The sequence below is a fragment of the Mytilus edulis genome, chromosome 1, assembly GCF_963676685.1.
Source record: "Mytilus edulis chromosome 1, xbMytEdul2.2, whole genome shotgun sequence".
Classification (NCBI taxonomy): Eukaryota; Metazoa; Mollusca; class Bivalvia; order Mytilida; family Mytilidae; genus Mytilus; species Mytilus edulis.
This window is the reverse complement of record NC_092344.1, coordinates 52,936,403-52,952,630: the sequence shown is the minus strand read 5'-3', so window position 1 is coordinate 52,952,630 and position 16,228 is coordinate 52,936,403. Positions and strand designations below refer to the sequence as shown.

The following is a 16,228-nucleotide window of genomic DNA, read 5'->3' as shown; positions in this document are numbered from 1 at the left end:
CGAGACCACGGTTTTACTGCACACAGTTGCAAAGAAGGCTATCTTTTCATTCACAAGCAAAAGGTGTAACTGAAAAGGAACGTCCACAACCATGACATGCAAATGCAGAAAGTCTTTGGTACCATGTGGAGGTATAACGTCACCCTAAGCATACATGCAAGAATACCGTGAATGAGCGATGAAAACTAAGGTCAAATGATTGTGGCATCTATATTTAATTTTTCAGTAGCCTTTGAATTATAAAATTACTACATTTCTAAGTAACCATCATTGTTTTTTTAAGATAAAGTTATTTTATAATTGAAACGTTTCTAATGCATATTTGAAAAAATACCTATATGGTCCAAATACTCATATGGTCCGGCCCGTTAATAACAAAACGAGTATATGTACTCATATGGTCCGACAATACGTGTACGGTCGGACCATATGAGTATACGCATATGGTCATGACCATACGCGTATGGTCCAAATATTCATATGGTCCGGAACATATACCTACACCAATACATGTACATGATGCATGTATGGTTAAACAAATTTGTAAATCTTTCTTAGACAGTTCATTTAGAATTTTAAAAATCACTGCACATAATCATTTTGTCAAATTAGTATACACAAAAGGATTATAAGATAAAATTTATCAGCTGTAAAAACATGTGGCAATTAATTAGATTAAAATGTGTGATAAAACAGCCTAGGGACAAGGCCACTATTACATGTATGTTATCTAATTAGCAAAAAAGCGCCGATTTGCATTTCATTTGCGTCGATTTTTTCTTTCAATTGCGCCGATTTTTTTTATTTGCGCTGATATTTTTACAGGTAAATTACAGGTGAATAGATATAAGAAGATGTGGTATGAGTGCTAATGAGACAGCTCAATATCCAAGTCATGTTATTTTTCTCATTTATCATTATAGACCTCTTCCGTTAGGCAGTTGTACAAATATTATGAATTGTCAATCATAACATGAATATAACTGTTGTTCCCTGCTCACGAGGAGGTGAAAGTAGGCCTACTAGATACATCTCCAGAATTTTTCCTTGACCGTACCCATAGTTCTTTATCCTCTGTCTTTTGATCATCTGCCACATTGCTATGCTCGTTCTGTGGGTTGACAGTAGACAGACCATCAGCTGAATCCGTGGTGACTCTAGTTTTTCACGATTTTATGACTGTCGATGATTAACGAATTGACTCCTCTGCTCGTTTTAGTGTGAAATCAAAATTAACTTATTTATTAAACTCAAGTGAACAAAATTTATAACCAGATTTGACCAATGGCGACTGTAAGTAATGATTATATTCAACAACATTTTAGAAAAAGACAATTATCAGAACATTAATGCATCAGACGCATATGAACATAAGAAATTTAGACAACAACATCAAAGTAACATGTCGAGTGCACCCATTAATTCCACCCAAACGGATAGACTCGAATCGCTAATATTACAACTTAGTAGTCAACTATCATAAAATATAAATAGGGTTAGTGAAAAACTAGAAAAAAGACTTGATGAGTTAGAAACAAACTTCAAAGACAGAGTGTGAGAAAAACTGTCAGAAAAAATTTCTGGTATGATCGACCACAGAATAAAGGAAAAGTTAGATGAGGTTAGAACAGAAGTAAAATCTGACATGAATGCTATACAGGCCAGAATTGACGGTTTATAGAAGTCTTTGGCAGATGTTAACAGTACCAAAGAAAATTATACACGAAAAAACAGGCTATGTTGAAAGACGGGCTGGCGTTGTTAAATGTTGTGTTGAAATCGGTTACAAGGAAGGCAAGTAAAGATCGTGCCCCTGGGCTGGTTATTGTAGAAGTGGTCGATTTTGACAATAAAAAAGAAATTATGAAAAACAAGAAAAGTCTAAGAAATATCACTAAATATAGCAAAGTCTACATTGAGAACGATTTACCCCAAGAAACACGTAACTTTCAAGCAAGCGTCCGGACTGTACCGAAAGAAATCGGTAGTGAGAAAAGTTACAGATTTTCGGGTAACCGACTTATAAAAAAGAACTAGGATGTATTGCGGCTTGGGGTCTGAACCTGCAGGGGGTGGTCAGTAAAGATCAACAATAACTCGCAATTCAGAAAAGGTGTATTGGATTATTCTCAGTGCGACGTTCTTGCGCTAACAGAAACAATTTTCGCGGTGACGAAAGATTAAACATCCCCGGATACACATTCTTCGGTCATAACAGGAAATTTTTACATAGAAATGCTACCAGAGGGTCTGCAGGAGTAGGTTTACTTGTGAAAAATGAAATTTTTAACTTTTACGATGTTGACATATTAGATATTGAAATAGATGGAATACAGTGGATTAAATTTAAAACAAAATATACCGATATATCGGTTATCGTAGCAGTGTGTTATTTACCTCCAGCTGATTCAAGCAGAGCTATGGATTCAGATTTATATTTTCAAAATTTGCTTCAACAAGTTTATAGTTACCAGAAATTAGGAAAAAATATAATTTGTGGCGATTTAAATTCACGTGTAGGACAAAATACAGATTATGTTGAGGGGGTGGATAATGTGAAACCACGAAATATTGTCGATTTTAGTGAAAATCACCAAGGAGATATATTTATTAATTTTTTAAGTGATATGAATTTTGCTATGCTAAATGGACGTTTTCATGATCATGAATTTACTTGTATTTCAACGTCTGGCAAATTGGTTGTAGATTATATGTGCGTTCCTTATGAGGAAATCAGGGTTTCCCCTGGGTCAATTATTTTTTTCGCCACCTCTTTCGCCAAAACAATATATATTTCGCCACTTTATTATTTTTTTCGCCAAGTAACAATTAGATTTTACCTGTTGTGCCCTTTAAATTTGTACTAAGAAGTAATTTTTACAACAAAACAAAAGCTTTTATCACATGAAATTGATCCCTCATTTCATGTGTAGTCATTACATTGAAGGGTTACTCTCATTCGAGGGGTTGTTCCCAGCCTTTTGGATAGATTTTTTCATAACGACAGTTTTCTTTTCTTGACCATCGTAAATGAAAAAGTTGAGACGTACAACTATGCTTGAACACGTGCATGTGTCACTCAAACGACTTTATTAAAGTCAAAGGATAAAAGAATTAAAGTTTTAAATCGGAGATTTTTCTTGCTTTTGAACAATTTTCGTCACAACAGCTTTCTTTTCAAAACTATCTTTAAAGGGAGAGATGTCAAAAGTTTACTTCAAACACGTGCGTCGCAAAGATGTAAATAAATTCTGTAAGTGACATTTATAGCGAAAGCCATTTGACCATATCATTTTGTGAAACAATTCAATCAACACCTTTATTAATTAGTCCTTTGTTGTCGATAGCTATAAAATGCAATCAGCTGATTATTGATTTTCTGTCTAAATCTTAATGCGGCCAAGGTGAATTCCGAGTATATATGATCGGGTAAAGTCCGAGAAACTCGAAAAAAGTAAATAAACAAGATGGAGGAAAATAAATCGGTTTATATATTTCTTTCGCCAAATTCTTTCGCAAATGACGAATTTTTATCGCCACAATTATTATTTTTTCGCCAGCGGAAACCCTGGAGGAAATGGAGTATATAAAATATTTTAAAATAGTTTCAATGTCAATTGTAATAAATGCAATAAATTATATGCCGGATAAAATTCCAGACCATTCATTACTGGTCTGTGATGTCATTATTCCTGAAGGACCTAAAACGCAGAACATAGATGTTTTAAAAAGTGATCCGAAAGTCCAAAATCGCAAATTTAAATTGACAAATGTTCCGAACGATTTTTTGAAAAACATAGGAATTATCGAAAAAGTTAACGAAACTATCATCAGAATTAAAAACTCTATACAAATCACGCAAAACGTACAAACGGCGTATAATGAATTTCAACTTTTAATTCATAGTGAAATGAAAATAAATTGCCAGTTTTGAATTTTACAAATGGAAATCCTTATATAAACCTTATTGGAATGATAATCTTTCTCTACGATGGAACAAAGTCTGTGAATCAGAAAAAAAGTGGTTAAAATTTCAAGGATCAAAGACAATCAAACGTAAACTTAAAGAAGAGTTATGTAGCGTTAGAAAACAATTCGATAGGCTAAATCAGAAATATAAAAGGAAGTATGTGTACCAGGAACAACAAAAACTTGAAAACCAACTGAATGCGTGTAGCCAAAGTGAATTTTGGAAATCGATAGGAAAGACCAAAATAGCGAATGAACGAAAACCACACGTTCCGTGGGCCATTATTGACGATACAGGAAATGTAAAAAACGATAAGAACAGTGTTTTAAACAAATGGAAAGATGAGTTTCAAGCCTTGTTTACGAACAATAGTGAGAATAACAACAATCTTGATGAAACGGATTTCAATTCTAACATAGATGTTGATTCTTTAAATGGCGTAATTACCTGAGATGAAATTCTGTTAGCCGTTACTCAGGCAAAAAATCGGAAGACTGATGGAATTGATGATATACCTGCCGAGGTTTTGAAAAATGAAGTGGCGATAGAACTTTTATACCAAATAATTAGTGGGTGTTTCGAACTTGGCCGTGTTGCCCAGTCAGTGGACAAGTGGAATTATAGATCCAATTTTGAAACAGGGTTCCACGGATAATAGATGCCCTATGAACTATCAAGGTATAACTTTAATCTCGGTGCCTTGTAAAATTTACTGTTCTGTTCTGAATTTTCGACTAAGTAAATGGTTAGAGGTTAATGATTGCTTGTGCGCTGAACAAAACGGATTCAGAAAAGGTCGCAGTTGCGAGGAACATTTATTTTCACTTTATTCAATTTTAAATGACCTAAAAATTGCCAGGAAATCAACCTGTGTGTTTTGTCGATATGAGAAAAGCCTTCGATATGGTCAAAAAGGATTTACTTTGGTATAAACTTCAACTTATTGGTGTACGTGGGAAGTTTCTTGGTGCAATCAAATCGCTTTATGAAGATGTTCAATGTACTGTACGTGTGAATAATGAGTTAACCCCTTGGTTCAGTGTGACGTCCGGAGTAAAACAAGCCTACGCTCTTCGCGGTATATATATTGAAACTATAAATGAAACTATGTTAAGCATATTGTTGTACGCGGATGACATTGCCTTAATTGCGCCCAACGAAGACAGTCTACAAATATGTTGGATGTGTTGACAGACTGGTGTTCTAATTAGAAGTTATCCATTAACGCAGATAAAACTAAAGTTGTACATTTCCGCCCACAGTCATTTAACGTTACCAGATGTAATTTTGAATGTGATGCAAATAGTATTAATTGCATTGACTCATATAAGTATCTTGGGATGTGGCTAGACGAGCATTTGACTTTTATCAAAAACAGTAAAAAAACTCGCGAAGTCCGCTAGTCGAGCTTTAGGAGCTCTTTTTGGTAAATTTGCATCATCTGGTGGAATGTCACATAGTTTATATACTAAACTTTATATGGTGGACCTAATTCTAATGTATGGAAGTGCAGTGTGGGGAACTAAATCAATTAATGTCGATTAATACAGTTCAAAACAAAGCATGTAAATTCTTTTAAACTGTAGGAAAAAACACGTCCAATATCGCAAGTCGGGGCGACATGGGGTGAATTTCATGTTTAAATAAGCAGCGTATATCATGAACAAGACTTTTGTGTAAAATAAGAAGAACAGACGAAAATCAGAACGTGTTCAAAATATGGAAGTGGGCCTCAAGATGACGCAAAGGTTGGTGCCGCGATGTGGATAAATATACCGAGTTATTAAACATTCGAAACACTGTAAACGATCTATCATTATCTACGAAAACAGTTATGAAGTACGTGACGGACAAAATAAAGGTTTTAGATAATACCGAATGGCAAAGTGAACTATTCAATGATCGCGGACATCAAAATGGCAACAAACTTCGAACGTACAGGTTATTCAAAACTAACAATTTTGCCGAGACATACGTTCTCCAAATTATACCACGCTCGTACAGACGTACTCTAGCCTTGTTCTGCGCCGGCTCGCTCCCGTTAGCCATCGAGACCGGCAGGTACACCAGGCCGCCTACAGCACTAGAAAATAGACTTTGTAAATTTTGTTCCCTAAATGGTGTTGAATCTGAAAAAAAAATTCTTTTAAAATGTTCCTTATATGATGACATTAGGTTTGAATTGTTGTTCGAATGTTCAAAATATATTGACAATTTCTAAATGTTAAATGATGATGTCAAACTTGTTGAAATAATAATTACATTAGATGTATGTCTCATTATGATACGCTATTCTGATTGGCTAACTGCACATCACTTGTTATTCCTTAAACAGTTGTATCACACAATAAAACTTACCATTCATGATGACACGAGGTCCCATAATAAAGTGCACAGGTAAATTAAATAAAAACTTGATGTAAATCGTGTTTTCATGATCCTAGCTAAAAAATGTAATTATAAGTATTGAATGCTTCTTTTTGTAACTTCATAGGGTTGTAAAAGCGTTGACCGTGTGCACATTTTTAGAATAAAGCGCTTCCGCGCTTCATAAAAATGTACTTCGGTCAACGCTTTTACACCTCAATAAAGTTACAAAAAGAAGCATTCAATTCTTATATGAAATGATCTGATATTCAAAAATGTTTAAGCAAATGTTTACACAAGAGTTTTATGAGATGAAAATTATTTTCTTAATTATTACTAATAACATACTAGTTGCAAAAGTCTATTTTATGATTTTAAAGTCACTGCGATTAATTTATGATAATATAATTAAATATGCAAATTGTTAATTTTTAGATAAAATTATTTTATAACTTAGAATATATATTTTATTCTTTTTTACTTTTTTCCATACTTTTTAACCAGCATTCATTTTAGATTTTTTTTTTTTTTTTGCTCAAGTATATATGCTTTTAAATGCATAAACATGTTTTAACTTTTTTGATGATAATTTTATGAATTTTACCGTGAAACTATATTAATATGTATATAACATGTGTCAAGTGTCTCATAAGTCAAATTTATGACTGGGTATTGATTGTTTTATTGAATACTGTGATTTGTAATAATTGTCAATCAATATGTGACACTATAATAAAATAATTATTTATTTTATATAGTACTTATGCAAGTATTAACTTACCTGTAAATCTAGTTAGGACCAAATAAAAAAATCGGCGCAAATGAAAGAACAAAAAATTCTAAAATCGGCGCAAATGTCATACGCCCATATTTAGACATTATACATTGTTTGAACTAAAAAATATTTTCAATCTAGTGACAAGCATACTTTTGAATTATTGTAAGGAAAAAAACAGAGTAAAGATTTAAATTAATTTATAAATTATTTATTTATATTATGTTTACTTTAATGGTTTCATTTCTGAGCTGTCAAAATACCCCTAAATGTATTTGCAAGTTTAAAAGGAAGACATTCCCTCTTCTATCAACACATCTTATGCCCTAGCAATACCTGCCGCATCAACAACTGTGTTGTAAGCTTACATGCATATTTTACACATGTTATATATACATGATATATATTGTTTAAAAAATTTATTATATATGTAATGTGTAATTTAATTAATTACATTTCAAAAACTATGTTATGTGTAATTAATGTAATTGATAATTTTTGCAATGTAATGTGTAATTTAATTAATTACATTCAAATGTAATTGACCCCAAGTCTGGTTTGTTGATACTTTTAAATTTCACTAAACCGAACAAAAATGAAAACATTGTCAAGGATTTCTCAACCTTTACTAAGTGGAATAATTTGACATTTGTTTGCTTTAAGATTTTTATATCTTTTGTCAAACGAAGAGGGGAAGGGATATAGTGTTTCATCTGTCCATCACACCGCAAACAGCATTTGAACATAAAAAATCAGACAAAGTGTTAATGAAAATGTAAACAAGTCGAGCGCACCTTCGACCCCCTTACCAGATCGACTAGAATCTTTATTATTACAGTTATCATCAAATCTAAACAACGTTTGTTAGAAACTAGAAAAGAGAATTGACGATCTTGAGACAAACTTTGAGGAAAAAGTATCTGAAAATTTATCAGAGAAAATTTCAATTATGATTGATATTAAACAAACTAAAAGAAAAGATAGACGAAGTTAAACAAGAAGTGAAAACGAATATTCGGCATATGCAGTCAAAGATCGATACATTAGAGAAAACAATTGCTGAGTCTAAAGTTGATAATTAATCGTCTGAATCACGTAAAAACAAATTGGTTATTAAGAACTTAGAATTCGACGAAAATGAAACTCGCAATACATATATAACTGCACACAAAGTTCAAGCCCTTTAAAAAGATGGTCTTGTCTTGTCTAACATCACATTAAAATCTGTAGAAAGAAAAGAGAGCAACAGTAAAAATGAAAAAGCAGGGGTGGTTATACATGTAGTAGAGGTTGAGAGTTATGAAAATAAAAGAGAAATTATGAAAAACAAACGAAACTTGAGAAGCAATAGAAAGTGCAAGGATGTTTACATAGAAAATGATTCACCAATAGAAACCAGAAATTTTCAAGCTACAGTACGAACCGTGTTTAAAGAAATTGGTACGAAAAACAGTAATAGATTTCCCGGAAATCGTCTGATAAAAAATGAATAGGGAATTTTGCGGCTAGGTGCATGGAATTGGTCTGTAAAACCTTACGATCAAGCAATATTTAGAAAGTGTATTCTTGAGTATTTTCAATGTGATGTTCTAGCTTTAACAGAAACATTTTTGCGTGTTGAAGGATACACGTTTTATGGACATAATAGAGCTTTCTTACAAATTAACGAAAGGTACGTATGCTTGACGAATCATACGTAAGACTCGTTTAAGGGATCCTTTATTTTGACATATTTAAATAATAGTCGTGGAACTTCGGACAATTATCCTACATGCAACGACACTTATTAAATTGCACTTTTCCGATATATTTAGGATTTCGGGACGTACGTATGATACCACCAGGTCGGAGGAGATAACAATACAAAATATCCTAAATATATCTAGTAGTCAGACGAAAATAAATGCCCATAAAAGAATAAAAACCGACCCCTCCCCTACTCTTCAATATTACAATGTTTTGAATCATCGCCTCTTCTCTGGTAATATTCATTGGCCCCCTCCCCCCTTAATGTATATATATGATATACCGGAGCAATGGAACGAATATTTTAGCGTATAATTGCGTTTTGCCTATAGTCCTGAACATTCATCAAATATTAGCCACTGGACGATAAGTGATAACTTCGCGTCTATCTTCCAAACATGTGTACTATTAAATCGTCATTATAAAATCCACAGTGTATATGGTGTAAAATTGTAGATTTATTTTCTTAATATACAAAATCTGTTTTTCTAGATTTATTCAACATTACCGTTTTTAAAAACATTGTAGCATCATTTTTTTTTTTTTTATCAAATCTCGATATTCCACTTTGACAATTTGCTGAAAGTGTACTATAAAAAATAAAATAAATGTGAATCTTGTCGTTAAATTTAGACTCACGTACTTCAAAAATGCCATTGAAAAGTTAATCGTGAAACTCGTGCTTAATTTCCCGCGGAAATGTGTGTACTCATGGTTTACGTAAGTAACGTATCGGACGTACGTGTATTTGACACTATTTTTCTTTGTTTGATTATATTAAAATCGTGTATTATTTGCGATGTTATTATTTTTTGAAAAATAAACTTGATTTAGAAAAGAATGCTGTTTTACTGGATAAAACAAAGACTCTTTTAACAGTTATTGTGGAAATGAAATACGTGCTCCCTTCACGTTCGTTCGTACCCTTCGTCAATTTGTAAGAAAGCTCTATCAGGACCACCTTTCACAAACATGCAACACGCGGATATGCCGGTGTTGGTATTTTAGTAAGAAAATAATATCCTTGATTCATTCAATGTGGATTTGATTGATTCTGAATTTGAAGGATTAATGTGGTTGAAATTTAAATCAAAATTATCAAATTTTACATTAGTATTAGCTTTATGTTATATACCACCAGCGGAATCATGTAGAGCGCTAGATTCGGACTTATACTTTATATTTATCAAAAATAGGAAGAGTTATGATTTGTGGAGATCTAAATGCACATGATGGCCAAATAGCGATTATGTGGCAGGAGTTGATATTGTTAGGCCTAGAAATATTGTAGATTTTTCTGAAAACCGTCAAGGTGACAAATTCATAAACTTTTTGTGTAATGTAAATTTGCCATTTTGAACGGCCGTTTTAATGATCACGAATTTACGTACATTTCACCTTTAGGTCGATCAGTTGTTGATTATATGTGAGTTTATTATGAGGAGCTGGATTATATCCGTGATTTTAAGATTATAGCTATGTCAGGTGTAATAAACAATATTAATTATGTTCCAGACAAAATTCCCGATCATTCAATACTTGTCTGTGAAGTTGCATTAAAGTCTGAAAATTTAATCAATACAGATGATCAAAACAATAGTAATTCAAATTGGAAATTTAAACTGTCAAACGTTCCACGTGACTTCCTAAACGACCCAGAACTATCACACGGAATAAACGAAACAATTGAGAGAATTCAATAGAAAATTTATTGCGTGTAACGGAAAATGTACAGTCTGCTTATGATGAATTTCAAACTTTAGTGCATAAAGAAATGAACAACAAATTACCAAAGATCATGTTTAAAATGGCATTAATAAACGTAAAAAGTCTCTGTTTAAACCATATTGGAATAATGAATTAACTGAACAATGGAAGAAAGTGTGTGAATCCGAAAAAAGATGATTAAAGTGTCAAGGTCCTAATAATACGAAACGTAAATATAAATCAGACTTTCAGGAAGCACGTACAATATTTGACAGACTAAATCGAAAACACAAGCCGAAATATATAAAAGAACAACAAATTAAACTCGAACAATCACTCGATGCGTCTAAGAAAACAGATTTCTGGAAAACAATAGGGAAAATCGGTATAGTGAACGAGCGAAAACCAAACATTCCGTGGGCGTTTATAGATGAAAATGGTAACATTAAGGTTCATGTGGACCCTATGGCTAAAATGGCCGTATTTTCACCTCAAAATTTACTCTGAGTACAGACAAACCTGCGCATCTGTAAAAAAATTAAGGCATAGCATGCCCTAGATAAATAAATTTCAAATATGTTTTATGATTTAGAAAAAATAAAAACTTACCAGGATTTTGCCGTGCACTTTTTTTCATTCCTCCAGAAGGTGCCAAAATAAACTAAGTTGGGAAACAGGTTTGAGAACTTCCCCACAGGTAATTGAAGTGAGCTGTATTGCTTGACATGGACATGAGATGGACAATAGATACCTGACAATAATTGGTTATTTAAACTGTGTACATGAGTGGACCATATCAAGGTAAACTCAACTGTTTGTTAATTTTATCATCTTCTGCAGGGACGAAAAAAAGTGTACGGCAAAATCCAGTTAAGTTATGAATTTTCTAAATCATACAATGCATTTGAATTCTATTTATCTAGGGCATGCTATGCCTTAAAACTTTTCCAGATGTACAGATGTACAGATCAAGATAGTGTACTGAACAAATGGAAAGAAGATTTTGAAAAGCTATTTATAAATAATGAAATTACACAAACCGGTTCATGCGATCAAGATCATTTTAACGGTCAGATAGACGTAACAAATCTCAACGTAGGAATTACCAGAGAAGAGGTGAAAGTGGCGATCGTTCATACCAAAAATAGAAAGGCCGCAGGAATTGATGACATCCCCGCCGAAGTCTTGAAAAACGAGGTCGCAGTTGAATTGTCATACAGAATTATCAGTGGGTGTTTTGGATTAGGTCATGTTCCAAAACAGTGAACAAATGGCATTATGCACCCTATTCCGAAACCGGGAATGAACGACAACAGGTTCCCACTAAACTACCCTTATATCTGTACCATGCAAGATATATTGTACCGTTCTAAATAACCGTTTACGAAAATGACTAGAAGAAAACGCATGGCTTTGTGACGAGCAAAATGGATTTCGCCGAGAAAGGAGTTGCGAGGAACATGTTTTACTCTGTATTCTATTCTGAATGATAAGAAAATTACTAGAAAGCTACATATATATGCACTGTCAGACGTGATTTGTTATGGCATAAACTTCAAACAATTGGGATACGAGGACAATTTTCAAACGCTATTAAATCACTATATGAGGATGTTCGATGCGCAGTAAGAGTCACTAGAGAGCTTACCCCCTGGTTCCAAGTGTTTTCCGGTGTAAAACAGGACTGTATTATTCGCCAACTTTATTCGCAATTTATATTAACGATTAGGAAGAAAAGATAAATGCATTTAGGTAGATGGGGTGTCTAAATTATAATCCATAGATTTTTTTAATAATTTGCCAAAATGAAGTTTATATCATGCTTTTAAAAAAAAAGTAATAAAAAGGATGGGTCACGGGGCTTATTTTCACGCTACACGATGTTGAAAATTGACATATTTTGTAAAGATTATGCATGTAAAACCCAATTTTCTGCAAAAAAGGGTAAACAACACCATAGAATTTTGAGATAACTTATGAGAAGATAGCTTTAATAGTATGCTTTCAGGTAATAAAAAGAAAAAATGGGGTTACCGGACCCATTTTCTTGCTAAATTATAAAAAAGGTAAATTCCTAACACATTCTATTGTAAAATTACCTTAATCTGAATTATCTGCCCTTGCATTTGAGTTGCCTCCCCTTATGTGGCAAAGTTGAAAAAAAATTAATCCAGTTTTCTATCTTTTGTAAAATGCAACCATAAATATGATAAAACATGTCATTTTCTATATTGAAGTGAAAGTTCTTACACATGAGTTACCTACTACTCTAAAAATTTGCACATTTTATTAAAGATCTAGACCTTGTTTTCGGGTATTTCCAAATCCAAGATGGAGGAAGACACCCTATCTACCTTAAATAGACTATTTTCATATTTCCGACTTTTGACTCCGGTTTATATTATTTTTCGACAGGTTACCTACGACATCCTGGTACTCGGTCAATTAAGAGCATCGTAAAGAAGAAATGAGTTTGTTGTGTAAAGAAAATATGAAGCAGTATATTTTCCCAAAGAATTATACCGATTAAATGTTTGATGTTACTTCTTTACGTTGTTTTTTGGGTTTTTTTTAAAGGCAAATCATGTTTTATTAATAGTCTTTCACATTTGTTAGTGGATACATCAAATACCGGTACCTTATCCCGGCCTCGTTAACCGTTAGTAGTATATATTAAATTTTGTTAGTACTTGTTAGTTTAATTTGTCTGTAAAACATACATTTATAAATTATAATATAATCCAACTAATTGTCTAGTCAATTACAAATAGAAAAAAAATACAATATAAATTATATAAGCATATATAAATGCAAATCATTCACATTTATAATTACGTAATTTTGTTCCGTATTTGACCTTTACTTTTACATCCTCATTATTAGATACAATCTACCTGACACTTATTGCTCATTTAGAAAAATCGTGCATGTGTCTTAGTGTGATCAAATAATCGTAAACTAACCTGACATGATTTTAGGATAATATAATAGTTCATGTGTTAATCTTTTCGCTTTTGGATTATTATCAAAAGGTAAGATATTATATGTTTATTGTTATCGAAATAAGAATTTATTGTCTTTCCCCATAATATGTACCTTATTGTGTTTTCATTTAAAGTTTTAGAATAGGTGTAATTTAAGAGTTTTTCTTTACGGCCGCTGAGGTGTCAATTTTTATTTTGCCTTTGTAGTATTTCATTTTAAAGATACTTGAGTGATTATTTTTTACGTAATGTTTCGAAACTATATATGAATATTATGTTTACATATTTTATAATCTAACAGTTTAAAGAAATTTTTGAAATTTGCGAATTAGATTGCTTTTACGTTTTTTCACACATCTGTTTACTTCAAAATATAATTCAAATTCTTTTTTTGAAGATGTTGTATATGTCGGCAAATTTTGTTTTTTGTTCCGACGTGTAAAATTTGTAAATTGAGAAACCTATCAACGTTATAATTAGATTTATGTCATTATAATGTCGGTCTCCTATTTATATCCGAAGACTATATCTATTAAGTTTATTTTTTTACAGAAGTTTATGTTTTTCATTTTATCTGTTATTTTGTTCCACAAGTCTTTTAAAAATTCACAATCGATAAAAAAAAAATTGTTGATAATTGACTGTGCATTTGCATAAAGCACACTCTGACGTATTAGATATTTTCCATTTGAAAAGATTTTCTGTGTTCGGCAATATATAGCTAAATAATTTCCATTTATAAACTTTAAGTTTTTTAGTGTATATTTCTTTGTTTGTAAATGACAAGGAGTGTCTAATTTGTAAGGGTTTTACGCCTAATATTTTTTGCCATTCTATTTTGTTTTTTTATAAAATATTGATAGACGATTTTGTTATCAAGATCTGCTAAATTTATTTCTGTTTCATTCATTCTGATTATTTTTTCGTTAATACTAACTCGGGTTTTAACAGATTTATTTGTTTTCATGATATCTATCCAACATTTTGGAATAGCTTTTTTTAGTATTGATAGTTCGGCTATCCAGTTGTGTTTTATTTCTAACTTACGCAGTATTGTCTTTTCGTTGATTTGACCGTTTTCGTCAATTATTTCATTAATATAGATTATATTGCTTTTGATCTAATTTAGCATCAATAATGGTTTATTTTTTATTTTTATGTTTTTATTACCCCATATAATTTCTTTGCGTATTTCTCTAAAGTTAGTGGGTGATTTAGTTTGACCTCCACCTTTCCGTATCCAGCATTTTACAATATCCAGATAAAATTCTGGTAATTCAGTTGTAATTTTAAGCGGTTTTAATTTTTTAAGTTCTAAATTCATTTGAAGATAAGGAAGTTTTTTCCGTATTTATCAAAAAAGAATCTCGGAATAATTAACCAATTTTCATGTTTTGACTCCATTAATCTTGATACCCATTTAATTTTAAGTGTATTAAAGTAGCTGTCGATATCTATCATATTGACACGTGGTGATATTGGATGAAAAAAAGGATGGAATTTTGAAGTTAATAAAACTTTAAATTTATTAAATGTAAACGATGAAGTGAGCAATGTTACTTTGAATACTAGATACGTTATGAAAACTGTAACCGATAAGATCAACCTTCTTGACAATGACGAATGGTATAACGAACTTTTTAATGACCGTGGACACCAAAACGGTAATAAACTACGTACTTAAAGACAATTTAAACAGGGACGAAATACTGAACTGTATGTTGCATTGTTAAAACCTAGACAACATAAATGAATAAATAGATAAATAAATAATCTTTATTTCAAGAGGATGATCCCATTAGTTAAAACTAATCTTCCTGAGAGTCCTCAAAATAATAATAACATATTTATAAGTACATAGAGTATTATAAAGTTAATATATTATACACAATATACAATTGTATTTAAATAATAATGAAAAAGCATATTAATTTGCACAATTGATGAAAAATTTGTAACATTTTGTTTTAAAAGATACAAGTGTATTACTCATTTTTATTTCATTTGGTAAACTGTTCCATATTTGAGAACCTGAATATGTAAATGTTTTCTTTAAAAAATTTGTTTTTGGTTTTGGAAGATTTAATAGTTTTTCATCAGCTGAACGTAAGTTATAATTTTGATTATCAGTAAAATGAAAATTTTCTTGCAAATAGTTAGGAACCATACCATTTAATGATGTAAATACAAGTATTACCTTTTGGTTTTGAATGCGTTTTTCCACATTTAACCAGTGTAAACTATTAAACAATAAACTGGATGATGTCATTATGTCAGCTTCTACTATAACCCTAGCAGATTTCTTTAATAACTTATAAAGTTTATTTATTCCACTTTCACAACAGCTTCCCCATATATTGCAACAATAATCAAATAATGGCAGAATATAAGCATTAAAATAGATAATACGTAGATGCATAGGTAAATATTTTCTTATCTTTTGTAATCAATTGATTCTGTTTGATATAGTACATGACATTTTATCTATCTGCTGATTCCAATTTAGGTTTTTGTCAATATATAAACCAAGAAGTTTTTCACAATCTACATTTTCTATTTGTTCATTTGAAATATTGATATCTAAACTGTTTCAAGTTGAACAAAGCCTTTGTTTTGAACCAATAATCATTGATTTACACTTTTTGGCATTTAATTTCATACAATTTTGCGAACACCAGT

The 16,228-nt window shown here is 31.7% G+C and overlaps 1 protein-coding gene and 1 long non-coding RNA gene across 2 annotated transcripts in view; one reads left to right on the top strand and one right to left on the bottom strand.

The window, feature by feature from the left end:
• LOC139522339 (uncharacterized) overlaps positions 1-1,098 on the bottom strand; it is a 161,064-nt gene extending 159,966 nt beyond the window's left edge. Inside the window, exon 1 of the mRNA XM_071315903.1 lies at positions 1,002-1,098. Within this exon, the coding sequence (XP_071172004.1) occupies positions 1,002-1,098 (97 nt within the window). The remainder of the gene's footprint in view (positions 1-1,001) is intronic.
• Positions 1,099-13,474: 12,376 nt separating this feature from the next.
• The window catches only part of LOC139484868 (uncharacterized), a 109,870-nt gene continuing 107,116 nt past the window's right edge, over positions 13,475-16,228 (top strand). The window contains exon 1 of the long non-coding RNA XR_011655181.1: positions 13,475-13,597. This is a non-coding gene — a long non-coding RNA (uncharacterized lncRNA). The remainder of the gene's footprint in view (positions 13,598-16,228) is intronic.